Source organism: Acartia tonsa, chromosome 1 (genome assembly GCF_053477335.1).
Source record: "Acartia tonsa isolate MP-2025a chromosome 1, ASM5347733v1, whole genome shotgun sequence".
Taxonomy (NCBI): domain Eukaryota; kingdom Metazoa; phylum Arthropoda; class Copepoda; order Calanoida; family Acartiidae; genus Acartia; species Acartia tonsa.
In genome coordinates, this window is record NC_137260.1 from 26,946,830 (window position 1) to 26,961,964 (window position 15,135).

The 15,135-nt window shown below is 29.7% G+C and overlaps 1 protein-coding gene across 1 annotated transcript; it reads left to right on the forward strand.

Moving 5' to 3' along the window:
• The first annotated feature begins 355 nt into the window (after positions 1-355).
• LOC145316248 (KH domain-containing, RNA-binding, signal transduction-associated protein 2-like) lies at positions 356-14,807 on the forward strand. Its single transcript, XM_080156672.1, has 4 exons — positions 356-883; positions 7,778-7,881; positions 12,842-12,966; positions 14,673-14,807. The coding sequence occupies exons 1-4, from the start codon at positions 855-857 to the stop codon at positions 14,775-14,777; spliced, it is 363 nt and encodes a 120-aa protein (XP_080012798.1). The 5' UTR covers positions 356-854; the 3' UTR covers positions 14,778-14,807.
• Positions 14,808-15,135: the final 328 nt, after the last annotated feature.

The window sequence follows — 15,135 nt, forward strand, 5'->3', positions numbered from 1 at the left end:
ATCGTTTGTGTGATTGAAAAATGCATTATTTTGCTGGGATCTGACATTTTGTGTGTGTGTGTGTCTATGTGTGTGTATGCTAAGCTTACCTCGTAAGACATTGTAATCTAGAAGCCGGGATATTACGAGACAAATCTCTGTCTTCACAAAGTTTTGTGGCTTACCGCACACACACACACACACACTCTTACAGACTAAACCATAAGATTACTATAGATTCTACACCCACTTATTGTCTTTATGAGGGAAATATATGGGCTAAGTGGGGAGAGGATGGTGAATTAGCTGAGGGGGAGATAAAAAGAAGAAGGGGATACTACGAGAGGGGTTCAGGTAAAAGATCTACAGCTCATCTCCGGGAGACAAACAACGGAGCATAATATGAGGGGGGAAATATAGTGATGCGTTATCAGAGCACGCGTCCCATTAAGACCCAACAACTATAATATTGTCGGAAACTTGACTTTAGCATCTCAGTTCACAGTCAGACACGAGCAAACAACAGAGGTCTGCCAAGTGTTGCTTCCGATAAAATATCAAATCCTGCACACTTTTCCAAGCTTACATTTGCACTTTGCAAAAGGCTTTAAAATTAGCAACCTGTTGTAGAAAGGTTTTCGCGGATTTTCCCAAGTTGTGAGTGCGGATTTGCAAATGCAAAACTTGAAAGAAAAATCTACATAAAAATTTTCAAAGGAAAAACTGATTGTTTTATTGACAGGTTGCATAATTGAACTATTTTGGTGAGAATGTAAAAATTGTAGGAAAAAAATCATCTCAAAAAAATTTATACTCTATAAAAAAGAATATTCAAAAAGACTTAAAAAAAGAAGAGTACCTGAAAAAAGATTAAAATGTGCGAAGAGGACAGTGTCACCTATCTCAGGAAAATACCAGTTCAATTTTCAATGTGTCTGTGCATTTTTTTCACTAATTGTCACATTATCCTATCCTATTATAAAAGTAAGGTTTTTTGTCTGTAGCATAAGATCTCAATAACAACTAAACTGATTGTATTCTCTTTTTTAGTTAAACGTCAAAGAGGTCCCGTGATTTTTTTAGGCTATTTCATTTTCAGATTAAAGTCCTGGGACGGTTTTAAACTATTTTACTAGCCCCTTTGATACAGAGCCCCTATTTACATAATATAAGAGCAATGGGTTTTAAAAGTGATATGAAATTCTTAATCTTATCATATTGCCGTTTCGGCTTTACTGGATGATGACATCTTTGTTAATTAAAATCTCTAAAAGTGTTTGCGCGTTCATGCATCCATCCGTGTCTACAAAGGTAATATTTTATGATAGCTTTCATAACTAGATACATAATTACCTGTCTTTTGGCTGGATACGGACAAAGTGTAATGTTCATAACAGCGAAGTTATGAAAACAAATATTATACTTAAATTATTACAACCGATTTAAAGTTTGGAGTTCTTTAATTTTGTTAGGTAAAAAATTAGTAAAAACAAGAAATCTTATTTCTAAGTTTAGTTTCAATGCCAGAGTGTAGGACAGAAAATTGCCTACTCGTTATAATGGCTTTTCATAAAAGGTCTTTTTAAGGATTTGTGAACGCGCGGGCTAGATTCCTTTTGTGAAATATAACTTTGATATTATTGGGTAAAATAAAAAGCATTTAAATTTTGTAAAGAAGAGCTCCATTTTTTAGTATGAAAAAGCTGTAAATAAAATAAACAAACTAAGTAAAATGAACTTATCACGGTGACAGCTTTCACAACTTTAAACAAGACAATTTTACCCCTTTCTTCATTCATTTATTTTATCTTTTCACACTTTCTGTCTATTTATCCTTCTTAAATATTTATCACATTCTATTTAATATTGCCTTTTATCTAAAATAAGTAAAATATACCTTATTAATAGTTTCTCGGTTACCTGTCATTTAAACTTTGATGTTTATTTTAAAAATTCCTTTTCCTTAGCGAAGGCACTAAGTTCTACTGCTTTATGATATAGACTGCACAGATGTTTGTGAAAATTTTCCAAAATGATAAGCTGCTAATTTAAAAGAAATTGTATAGCGTTGTTAAGATATATAAGTTCTGTGATATTATCTCAACTCTTAATCATACTTCGGTGATTTTTAATTTCATCGTCCTTGTTATAAAGTTATTTGTTTAAAATAAAATTTAATTTTGTGTGTGTCCCCCTCTGGCTAATCCTAATGATGAATTCATTAAATATTTAGGAAATCCGACACTTTCATCTTCAAATATCTTACTTACACAATTTTAATTCAAATATTGCAAGAGCTTATCAACTCATTAACCTAAAATAAATCGACAAAGATCAAAAGTTATAAAGGCTTAAATTAAAACTTGTTTTCTTATTTAATCTTTTAATATTCTTTCAAAAATTCATTTAAAGTAATTTCACTTTTTGCTAACTGATCTTTTGTCTTTCCTTCTGGTTGTAGAACTTCGCTTGTATGGATGTTGTTATCCTTGTTTTATATAATATCTCAGAACAATATTGACGTAATTGTCTTTGTTAAATATTTATATCATCTAAAAACATATTTTTATTACTTTTTATGAGAGAAATGGTAAAAATATTAAGCATGTTATTTTCATATTTTATTAAATGTTAAGGACGAGCAGGAACATGTAGTGTATGATAGGACACAGTAAAGTTTGAAATATAGCTTATGTGTCAAAATTATCCATCATTTAAAAAGTACTGTTCTCTGCTGCACAAATATGAAAACTTTTTTGTCTGCCACGCTTTTAAAGTTAAAATTATTTAGTAGTGTATATTCTCTTAAGTTAGGATATGTCAGTAGGACGAATTAACTGCTTAAGCAACTCTCAGAGTTCTTAAATTTTAATAAAAACACCTTTATAGAACGTGTTTCTTATTTCTTTAAATTATCAAATTTTCAGCTTTTATGTATAGAGTTATCAAACCTTTTATAATTTCATTTCATTTGTATTTCTATTAGTTTTAAAAACTGCTTAATTTTAAAAATTTTAAATTCTTTTAATTCTTGCACTTAGTGATGGCAATCCGTCGAATTTTTAGGCCGGATTCGGATTCCGGATTCTTAAAAGAATCCGTCAAAAAAGTGGCGGATTCTTTGCGGATTCCGGATTTTAGCAGTATTTTAAAAGGCTTTAAAAAAATAAATGTAGCATGAAATCTGTAAAATAAATATAAATACTTACAAAAAAACGCAACTTTGGATGCTAGCTACCATTATACCTGTAGTTAAGAAGAAACAATAAAATACTTTTTAGGTATATGTCTGCCACATTTTAAATAAGTTTTGTCTGAAAAAAAAACTGTTATTTGTATTTGTAATTTTAGCCTACCAATTAAGAATCCGGATTCCAAAATTTTCCCAAAAATTGGGCGGATTCCGGATTCCGGATCTGGATTGCCATCCCTAGTTGCACTACTAATGAACATGATTGTTACAGCTTAAATTTAATGCCAGTGTAACATGAATCCAACTTATTTTAATTTTCGTGAAATTCTTAACATACAAGAAGCTAACTTACTGTTCTTAAATACAAAATAAATTTACATAAATGCATTTTTTTTATGAAAACAAGGAGGATAGCAACATCTATATCGCAAAGCTGAACAAAACAGTCAAACGAACATTAACATTTGAGTGTCATTATGAGAATACTGAATATATTTTGGATTTAAAAAGAAAACTTTTAAAAAATTTTAAGAAACATACTTGCATTTTTCGGAGTTGATTATGATTAAAGGTAAAAACAACCTGTCTAATAGTTCTAGGTATCATTGTTCCGAATATCAAGATAATGATGTTATGAAAAAAGTTGGTGTTAAATTAGCTAAAATAAATCCACATGTTTAAAATGGACGTACAGTTGAAATGAAATAAACTCTTTTTACAAGAAGTTTTAATTAGCAATCTAGGGACAGGCTTGCTACAAATGAAAAAAAGCTTTGATTTTTAAAATTAAGTAAAGTAAATACACTTTATTGAAATTGAAGGATAAAAACATTTTTCATAGATAAACAATGTAAACTTTTTAAAAGCTAAGCTATTCTACAATTAGGGTAATTAAATTTTATAGATAGCTCTGGTCGTTAGACTTATATTAGAATTGTCTTACTGATTTCAAACTTTGCAGGATGATTCTTGAAACGTCTAGGTTTAATTTTAAACATAATATTTTTTAATTATGCTCGATTATCAGCCTTTTTTATTCAGCTTCGCCTTTGTTGATGTTGTCATTCTTGTTTTATAGATATAATCCCTTGTCACATTTACCTTTTAAGGTAAACCAAATCCTAAAAAGTTAAGCTCTTTAATAAATGAAGTATTTTTTAATGTCATATTATGGGCTTTCAAACTTTATTTAATGTTATTTCAAAGCATTGGATTACCATTAAATCATTTATGACAACATCCACAAAAGTGAAGCACTAAAATTTGACAAAAGGACTTAGAGAGTATCAGAACTTGTTAAGAAGTATATTATTTAAGGTTATAGGGAAGCTTTGCTTAAGATATTTTTCCTTGTTGTTCTAAGAATCATTTTTTCAAAAATCATATAATAGTATAATTATGTCACACAATACTCGTACAGTAAAAATTAGTATGTTTTAAAGGGATGTCCGTATATTCTAATAACGATTATAGAAATGCTACGAATACAATTCTAAATCGTACCTAACTGTTACGTGCGGAACTACGTACAGACCTACCCTATCAATATAAAAGCTTCGCTAACCTGCGAGTAAAGGCTTTAAAATGATTTAAACCTAATCCAAATCTTGTTATTTTGTGACCTAGGCTCTAGTAAACGCCTACTATCAAAATTCCTTTTAAAATTCCGATGTTGATGAAATGTTTTTGTGTGTAAAACATCACTTCCGCTAAGACTGATTTTTTTCTCATAAATTGATAAAACTATTAGATCCGCATTTATTTTAATATGTCACATACTGCCTTAGATTACGATCAAAAAACTCTTGCCATAATGTCTTTTGGCTTAAATGTGACTTTTTTCAGTTACATGTCGGCTAAAAGCTAGATATACCGTTTTTTTGTGATGTAAACAGTAAATAAAATCTTTTTGCGCATAGACGAGTCGATTTTATAGGTTGTTAGTTTGTTTTCTATCATATAATATTATTTATTTAAACTTTTTATTTAAACTATTGGCGTGTCCCCTAGTTTCCTGAAGCTTTACTTCATAAGGTGATGTGGGACAGGGGGGGGGGGGAGGTGTTGCACCTCGTTCCCCAAGCATGATTTTTATTCAAAATGTAAGAGTAGTTTTTTTTTAACAATGATATTCAAAATTATATATGATAAGGAGACATCAACAATATGCAATTTTTTGTCATACGTTTTTAAGAAAAAAATCTCCATAAATAATTTGTATAGTACACATCCTGTTTGATGACCAAAGTAAAAGCAAAAAGTACATTGGCGAATACCTAATAAATAATAACAAATCATTATATACAGTATTTACTCTTAAAAACAGGACCATAATAGTTTCTATCATTTATTTTGTAGAGTCATATTCCAGAAAAACCCTTTTACAAAGCAATGCTTTGTTTACATATTTCTTTATTCTTGATAAAAACAGTGGACGTATTTGCAAACAATTTCACAGGCATCTGATTTTCTGAAATATTTTCTTTTCTGCGTGAATCTGGAATTTTATTTCATATCAGACAATTCATGGGGGATAGCAAGAGGCGTCCAAGCTTTTTTATTTAGGGGGGGGGGTAATTTGTTTTAGGGGGAGTAATCAACCCTTTACCCCCCCCCCTTGGACGTCCTTGGCAGATAGCATTGGACTAAATATAGATTTTAGTGGCAAAGCTACTCAACACGACAGGCATGTTTGTCTGTCTGTGTAGTTCACATGATATTTCAAAATTTGTATTCTTAAATCTTTTAATTTCTTCACTTTCTACCCTCTTTAACGCTTTTTCCTATTTCAATACATTTTGATGAGGACAACAATATTTATTGATACCAACACTGAGGCTAATTATTTTGAAAAGAAGGGGATAGTTTACCATTGTAAATCTAAAAAGAATAAAGCCCCAAAAGCAGCCAAAAAAGCAGTTATGGATTGGTCTGAACGCCAACGTCATTTTTTCACGAAATTATGTAGGGAAATAAAAATATCTTGAAATCATTGAAAAAATACTGTGAGGGTCACAGTCATACGGACGGACGTACAGGCACTATTTACAGAGTAGCTGTTCTACTAATCCCCTTAAAATGTGTGTTATGATTAAATCTAAATTTAAGATGGAAAACGTTACTTTCCATTAAACTTTAAAAGATAAATTACATTTCCAGTTGCTTTGTCTTGAAATTAAAATATTTTCAAGTTTGTTGAAAACAATTTTGTACGTTGCTTGCGTGTAACCTTTACTTGTGATTTAGTTTCATAAACATTTTCTGCCAGATATTTGATATGAAACAGAAAAGTAAAACAGAGACACAGTTATTAATCTTTAGCATAAAACAAAAAGAGGATTGTTTTTAATTTCGCTTATTTGATTTAGTAAAAGTCTTAAACAATTTTAATGGAATAAATCTAGCTTTTTCGAATGTTATAAAAATGAAGTATCACTGCCCTTGCTTCCCAAGTCTCCAGGAGTGTATCTTTGCTAAGACAATTCTTAGGACGAGCGAACGAACAAACACAAACAAAATGTAGAATAGCATTCTTTAAAAAATTAAATTGCTGTAAATATTCTCGCCAATTATCTTGATCTAAAACTTAGATGAAAGCAAAAATGTTTGACTGATATAATACATCAATTAGTAGTTAATTTCATTTTTTCATCTATTACTTTAAGCCTCAAGGATATAGTGATGCAACTTTTATGTTGGTCTGTCCGTTATTTCTTCCGTTGATTATTGATTAATCAACAACGTTAAAACATTCTAACAATATCATGCTATCAAAGTTAAGTGAAAGTCCATTTAAATATCAAGATAGTTTAAATATTTTCACATTAACAACAAGATTTTCCAATTTTTGCATTGTTACCAACATTTGCATAAAATTATTTTGGCTGGATTCACAGTTGTTTAAGCATAAAGTTGCACATATACTCATTTTAATTATAGACATTTATAATTTTATTCATCTTGTTAATAGCGCAGCTACTCATTACTATGTAAGTATGTCAATCAGTTTGGCGGAATAATGACTGTGACTTTTAGAAAACGTTAATTGCTTAAAACTTATGGCATTGAAGTTGTATTTTTTTCGTGATTCATTGAAAATACCTTCCTTAAACTTACTATTTAAGCTATATTTAATATCATTTTTAGTTAAAAATCATCTTTAGAATTATTTTTAAATGAAAGACCAGCCGAAATAAAAATCATCTATTAATTATAAACGGCCATATACTGTGTATGCAGAAAAGTTTTAGATTATAAAACATCAAATTTTATTTCAAGATTTTGACTTTATATTGACTAACTTTGGTCCGTCGATGCAATATCTGTGCTTTCAGCCTTGTCAGTCACAATTTAGTTTCAATTAGTGGATACTTTCCCTGCCACAATATTACATTTACATATATTTATCCTTTCTGTTATACTAGTCGCTTCAACACTAGTATACTTAACAAAATAAAACTGTGATAAAGGAATCCAGTCATTTGATATTTTTTGCATTGGACATGAATACTAAATTGCATGATATTAGAGGATATTTAATTAATTATTAGGGTCTTAAAGTTAGGTTTTTTAACACTATTGAATTAACTGGTATCCATAATAAAACAGAGATCTGTGCCGTGAAAAGGAGATTTTGGACAGACAAATCTTGGAAAGAAAAGATAATCCGGACAGTTCTATTAATCTTACAAATAAACTCCTAACACAAGGTAATGCTTATTTAACTTAATATTAATGAACACATACATAAGCTTTTGTTATTTATATATAAATCAACAAATTAAAAGCAATTATGCCAACATCTAATAGCAAAGCTAGTTTAAAAAATACAAAAGAAACAGCCAAATTACATGGTTAGGGCGGGTTTCTCCTTCGTTTCAAAACTATTATCTAGAGAATCTAAGGGCATATTCTGCTTGTAATGGGATTCTGCTTAACACTTCAGGGAGTTGCGCCTGTTTACTAACAAATACATTCCCCCTTCTCTGACTATTAGTGTCACGTGTAAGACATAGCAGCTGTAGGTACCGAGAATGAAGCAGTGGGGTCCGTACTCGAAACTGATAAATCTCCGGTTTTATAAGACTAGATTTAAAATTCTTCTTTAACTAAAAGCATATCTTGAGAAATTATTGAAATTTGTTAATCAAACGCTTTTTAGAAGTCAAACTGCGGTTAATTAATACAAAAATGTTTATATGTACGTATTTCTTACATATTGTTACATATAGATTTATTTATCTTATTGTAAATGTAATTTATTATTTAGTATTTTGTTGTGAATACACACAATACAAGATTGTCAGGGATAGTGATATTGCATTCAGTAAAAACTGTATTGCCTATAAATATTGAAATTTAATATCCTTTATATGTTTTTTAGATGGTATTATTATCCTCATAGTAAAAGCTGCTATTTATCAAAATATATAAATACCACCAACAAACATTGATATTTTTTTAAAAGAGTAAGTTGAAAGCAAAAGATTTGTTTTTTCTATATGCCGTATCCCTATAACTAAATTTTGGGTATATATATTTATTCATGAGTATAAATGTGTGTATATTAAGTTAACATTTATTATATTCATGTATAATGTCAGTTTTAGTATAGAATATGTGATTATGCTTAAAGTTTAAACATCAATAAGTATTTAATTGTCTAGTGCTTTTATTTGGCATTGCTAAAATTAGAAAACTAATAACCCTTATAAAAAGTTTACCTCTAATTTAGAATAAATAAATAAAATTTTTGTATTCTAGATGTTAAAATAACAAAAATATGAACAATTAATCCCTTACGTAGATGCTGTAAAAAAAATATACTTTTAAAAGATAAGATTTTATATTTTTGTCGTTAAGAAAGTCTCATACGTTTAATTTTTGTATTAAATATTTTTAAACTTAAAACTGCAATAAGGAAACTTATGATTTATATTATTAATACCCAAAATTTTGTTCCTGATTTCAAATATGGTGTAAATTTGAACACCTCATACATTTTTCCATATTGCTTCATATGCATACATGGATAGGTAACGAGAAGATAAATCAATCATACTTGGAAAATAACTATCCTATATTAATCAACATCTAAAGATAAAGGTAATTTGGAGATTTATTTTAAATTTTATTGACCTATCCCTACGTCCCTGGCATAGTGCAGATGTTACAAAGTAGGATTAACTATTTGAATTTTAACAAATCAAGATTTACAAATGTTGTGGATGATAAGATATTTATCAAAACGCATATTTTTGTGATGGATATTTTACAAACAACTTCAGTCTTATGTCATTAGCAGTAGTTTTTTTATTGATAATTATGATTTAAAATTACTAAAAATGGTGAGTTACATGATAGCATCTAAACTCATTTCTATTATTAATATTTTTTTTCCAAAGTCATTACTTACTAGAACCTAGTATAAATGTTTTCAAGTGCATGTCACTTCCAAAACTTGTAATAATAACATATTTCTGTTTTCAGCAAATAAATTGAATTCTTTTGAGCGGGCGGCTGACTACAATGAATCCAATTATCGAGTCTTTAAAAAGCTTTGGCGATGTCACAAGCACACTAAGTTTTTATTTTTATTTTTAAATAATATTTCTATACATTTTTTGTAGTGCAGCTTCTATGAAAAGTTTATCCGTCTAACAATATCATATCCTTTTATATAAAGTATTAGAGTTTTTTGGATGTAGCTTAAGATTTCGATAACTACTGAACCTATAGGGTTCTCTGTTTTAGTTAAGAATTTACAATGGTCTTGTGATGGTTTTAGGCTATTTTAATTTCAGATTTAAGTCTTGGGATGGTTTAAGGTTATTTTTATGCGCTTCCTTTAACTTCAAATACTAGGCCCCTAGATGCTAGGAGCGCAGCAACTAGTTATACATATGAAGTAACAAGTTTTCTTTTGTCTAAAGCTTAAAATTTCAATAATTACAGTTCCAATTACTTATTGAGTTCATCTTTTTGGGAAGCTTCACATGGTCCAAGGATGGTTTAGGGCAACTTTGTTTTTACATTGGGATGGTTTTAGGCTGTTTTTCTCACCTCATTTAATACAGAGCCGCAGATGCTAGGGGCAAATACACTAGTGTTCCTAAAAGTAATTAATAGTGTTTTATCTGACCAAATTACACAACTAAGGATAAACTAACATAGAGGTTTAGTTGCTCTTTCAAAACATAAAGTATTATATGTATTATTTAGAGTTTAGTGTTTTGTTATGTATCTTACTTTGCTACCTATTGACAGTAGTGTTCTTGATATATGAGATGTTTTCATTTCATATTAATTAATCTGATAATAGTTATTTGTATTTTCGTATTACAGACAGCTTTCAGCGATTATTAAAATAAAAAATAATATAAGATTAATTCCAGTTTTGTCGGCTGATACATTATTTTTCATTATGGCTAATCCATAATTATTGGTTTATTTTAAACCTATTTGTTTCTTTCTGGCTCTAAAATTTGAAATTTTTAAAATTAAAATTAAATTAAAGAATAGAACTCTGAAGTACTACTTCTATTTCTATTTACAACGTGCTCTAAATGACATTTTAAATTAACATACTTCTAATGAAATTCTTTTAGTGACATAATTAATTTTGAAACAATTGTCCCTGAAAGAATTTTTACAGCAAAAAAGTATTTTTCATATGAAACAGAAAAGAACAATTATGAACACTATATTGTAGGGAAGATTTTAAGTTAGAAACGACGTTATAACTAAAGACGTTTTTTGATCTTACGGTTTTTAGATTTGATAATTAGTACCTATTCTAGATCATCATTTTGATTACACGACCTTAGTCTTGAAGACTTAATTATGCGTTTTAATGAGTTATACCTGTTTATGGGCTAAGGCATTTCCTCATTTATTATCAATGATCTGACATAGCATCAGTGGTATTGTCTATAAAAGTATTTCCTTTTATTGTCACTTTAATTCCATGGAGTTATTTAAGTATACACATTTTAATTCAAAGTTGTAAGGAGAAAAAGCAGGTAAAAGATTAATTTTTTTATGGAATAAAAGGGGTCATTTTCTGAAAGTTGTGTGTTACTGTTTAGTCAAATTCGCTTATTAAGAACAGATTGACTTAATAAGCGCATTTGATTTAACGGTAACAAACAGCTTTACAAAAAATACGCGGAACAAAATTACCAACTCTATAATATATAATTTTTCCATTGTCCTATCCTTATGATACCTAAATATATATAGACCTATTCTTGGTTAGTATAATGTTATGAGACAAAATAAATTAGCATACATTTGGGTATGAATAGTCAAAAGATTTATTCCAGGGCATATTTCGTAATTTCATTTGGGTAAACAAGACACAACATCTGGGAGGGGGGGAAAAGAGACTGTAAATTTTACTGGTAAGTAGTACCCTAATTTTTATAGCCATTTTATCTTATTCGTAGGCTCAAAACTATAAGTACTTAAAATTTCGTTTAGTTGGTATTAGACAAGTAGTGTCCATCTTTTTTAATAATTATTTTATCTTTATTAATATTTAGAGATACTTTTTTTGATCATCATTGGGGATATTTATCAATATATTATCTTGGAGACTTAACATGACTTTTTTTTTTGATAAAAAGAGTCTACTAAGCTGATGTGGATTCATAAAAAACTTTTTGGACTCACTGCCTCACTAACATAGTGAGGCAAAATTATCCCCTCTAAATTTTTTGCGAACCTCACTAATTTTAGTGAGGCAGAGAATTTTTAGTTAGGCAAAAGTTTTGAAGAATCCACCTCTGTTTAGTACATGATTTGAAAAGTCAAAAAATAAACTGATTTTTTGGGTTTGTGTTTACTATAGGAACAAATAATAGAAGGAAGAAATTAAGTACAATACGACTACATTCTTATGTAGCTATAAAAGCAACAACAGTTTAAGAGAACATTCCTGTGCACGTCATTGTTAATGTAATCTGCATCATTATAATACAAAAATCAAGGTGTATTCACACACACACACATACATTATAATAAATAATAATATATATATACATATCAAAGATCATTTGGTCATACAACTGTGTACATAATACTATAAATCTAATCTTATTCAAAGGCAGACTAAAGCGTAAGCTATTTATTCTGTAGTTTGAATGGTAAGTTAGTTAGATGTAGGTAATGTTTGTGTAATATTTTTATATCTAAACGTATTACAATTTGCCCCTAACCTCTCTGACTTTGTACTTTTTGTTTTCTAAAATCAAAACATAATTGAAAGTTTTTACTTATCAGTTGAAATTTTTACAAAAACCAAAATGTCTCTCCACCAACGTACCTTATGATGTTATTTTGTTCCCTAGGACAATTGTTATAATTTACTTAATTCAGATTTTGTTAATGTCTTTTAAAAGCGAAGTGTTTTATATTTAGGGTCGGCAGTTCATCCGTCCGTAATGAATAGCTCTTTTCGTGTTACGTTATACATGTTAGAATTGTCCTTTGCATTGTGATTCCCATAAAATTTAGGTACGATTTATAAATGATGATTCCTAGGACAATAAGGTTATATGTTATAATCGAAGCATCTTTATAATAAATATGATAAAAGCTAAGGTATATCCTTATACAGTATCCAATAAACAGAATGCAATAAATATCTAAACATATCTTTAAATTTAGAAATAAGTCGTGTGCAGTCAGGTGGACGGCCACCAGGCAGAGAGAACAGGCTCCTGGATGTATACAATGAGAAACCTGTCAGGGTCACGGCCAAAATTCTAGTTCCTGTCAAGGAACATCCAAGGGTAAGGTGTTATATGCACTTGTCAATTGTGTGTGTATGTGTATGTTAGGGTGGGTCGATTTTGGAATTTCACATTAGTAGACATTGGCAAGGGTTACTGGGCCAATATAAAACACTGTAAAACTCGAAAGAGGTTTTTTAATCCAAAAACAACGGGCGCGCAGGGGGTTGAAAATGTGCCCGCCCCCTTATAAAACCAAAAATTGAAATTCCTTCAAACACAGGCATGTTGCATATCAAAATGACCGCATTGAAATGCTGATTACAGATCTGAAAACTGTTTTGAAAAATATTGATTCAGTCTGAAATGATTTTCAAATAACCTACTAAAATGAACAATTTTGACTAAATCAGCTGTTTTTAGGTACTTAATGAGATCTTATTCGAACTAGGAGAAATATTTTTTAAAACGAATTTCAGATTCGTAATCAGCATTTCAATGCGGTCATTTTGATATGCAACATGCCTGTGTTTAAAGGAATTTAAATTTTTGGTTTTATAAGGGGGTGGGTACTATTTATACCCCCCGCGCGCCGGCAGCCATAAGATCCAAGTCACTTTTGAAACTTGAATGGGGATAATCATACATATATATGACTTCCACAACTTATGATAACAGTAAAATCTAAAAAAAGGGTGAAATGGGCCCACCCTAGTGTATGTGCGACGTGCGTGTGTGTGTGATTTAAATACCAATTAAACTGAATCCCTAATTATTACTTGAGTTGTAATAAAGTTTTGTCCTCCTTACTTGCAAAAATATCCATCAATTATCTTAGAACTGACTGACAAACAGACCAACATACTCAGTAGAGTAGCTTCGCTACTAAAATACAAAAGAAAATCAATCATTTTTAGTTAAGGTTAAAAATGCATTTGCATATAAAATATGATTTAACTAGCGCATTACAATTCAATATTTCAACTTGATTTTGACATAATGCAACACTTCAAAACTAAGTTTCATCATTTACTATTCTTCTTTAGTTCCGGTTGAAACAGGGATAGGCAATTGCAATATTAAATTATATATGCATTTTATGCCAATAATGACCCCTTAATGGAAATAAAAGACAATAAGCTTTTTTCTAAGAGCCATTTGAATCGAAAATAAATAAAAAATATTTCTTCAAATCATTTAATTGGTCTGGAAGATCTTTTTGTACAGACAACCTACACTTTTCTATAGGGAAAGTACGTCACTGGTAAAGCTTAAGGTTACTCACTAGTTGACGTAAATATCAGACAAAATATCATTAGTAATAGTATAATTAATAGTTTATGTTTATTAAATACAAAATATCCTTAGCTGTAAGAACTTACGCAAAAAAAATAATTAAAAGTAAACCAGGAATTAACATGAAAATATTCTAGGAAATAGATTGTGCCAAAGTAACATTAAAGCATTTAAATAATATTTTGTAAAGCTTATAAAAGCTGAACCCATATATTCAGAAATATTTTTACAACAGAAAAAACATACCAACCTTTAAATAAATTATCGTAGAGCCTCTACGCTTCCTAGGCTCAGAGTTACAGGAATCACCATACAAGGTTTGAAATCAATAGAACGATGTAAATTTACTAATATGATTCCCTGCGTGCGTGTTTATCTGAAACTACATAGCCTGTTATTGGAAAAAACTTCACTTTTAAAAAAAAGGCAAAAACGTGACTAAAGTTAAAATAAAATATTTTCTTTTTCAGTTTAATTTTGTTGGTAAGCTGCTGGGACCAAGAGGAAATTCTTTGAAGAAACTTCAGGAATTTTACTTATATCAATTTCTTACAATTTTAACCAAGAATAAATGAATACAGAATTAGCCAAGAGCTTTGATATTTACATAGTAAATTTTACATAGGTTTTTCATGAATAACTATAAAGTTTTGGATTAAAAATGCTTAAAATATGGCTAATTTGTTATTATTTCAGTGGGATCTTTCTCCTCAACCCCCCCCCCCCCCCCCAAAAAAAAAAAAAAAAATATCGCAATAGTTCTGCAGGAACTCTTTTGTTGTATTACCCCCCCCCCCCCCTCCCCCCTGTTAGTATGAAATGCCAGTATGGAAGTTTTAAAAGTTTTATAGAATCTCAGTATTTGAGAAAAAAAATGGTACATTCCTTATAAGACATAATTTATTGTTTAATATTTGACGCAAAACCTGTCCC

Bases quoted from the DNA above. Each gene is read 5' to 3' on its own strand.
- LOC145316248 (XM_080156672.1), top strand. From the start codon at position 855: ATGTGCGAAGAGGACAGTGTCACCTATCT. The intron at 884-7,777 runs CAGGAAAATACC...TCCATAATAAAA, and splicing joins GAGGACAGTGTCACCTATCT to CAGAGATCTGTGCCGTGAAA. The intron at 12,967-14,672 runs GTAAGGTGTTAT...TTTCTTTTTCAG, and splicing joins CTGTCAAGGAACATCCAAGG to TTTAATTTTGTTGGTAAGCT.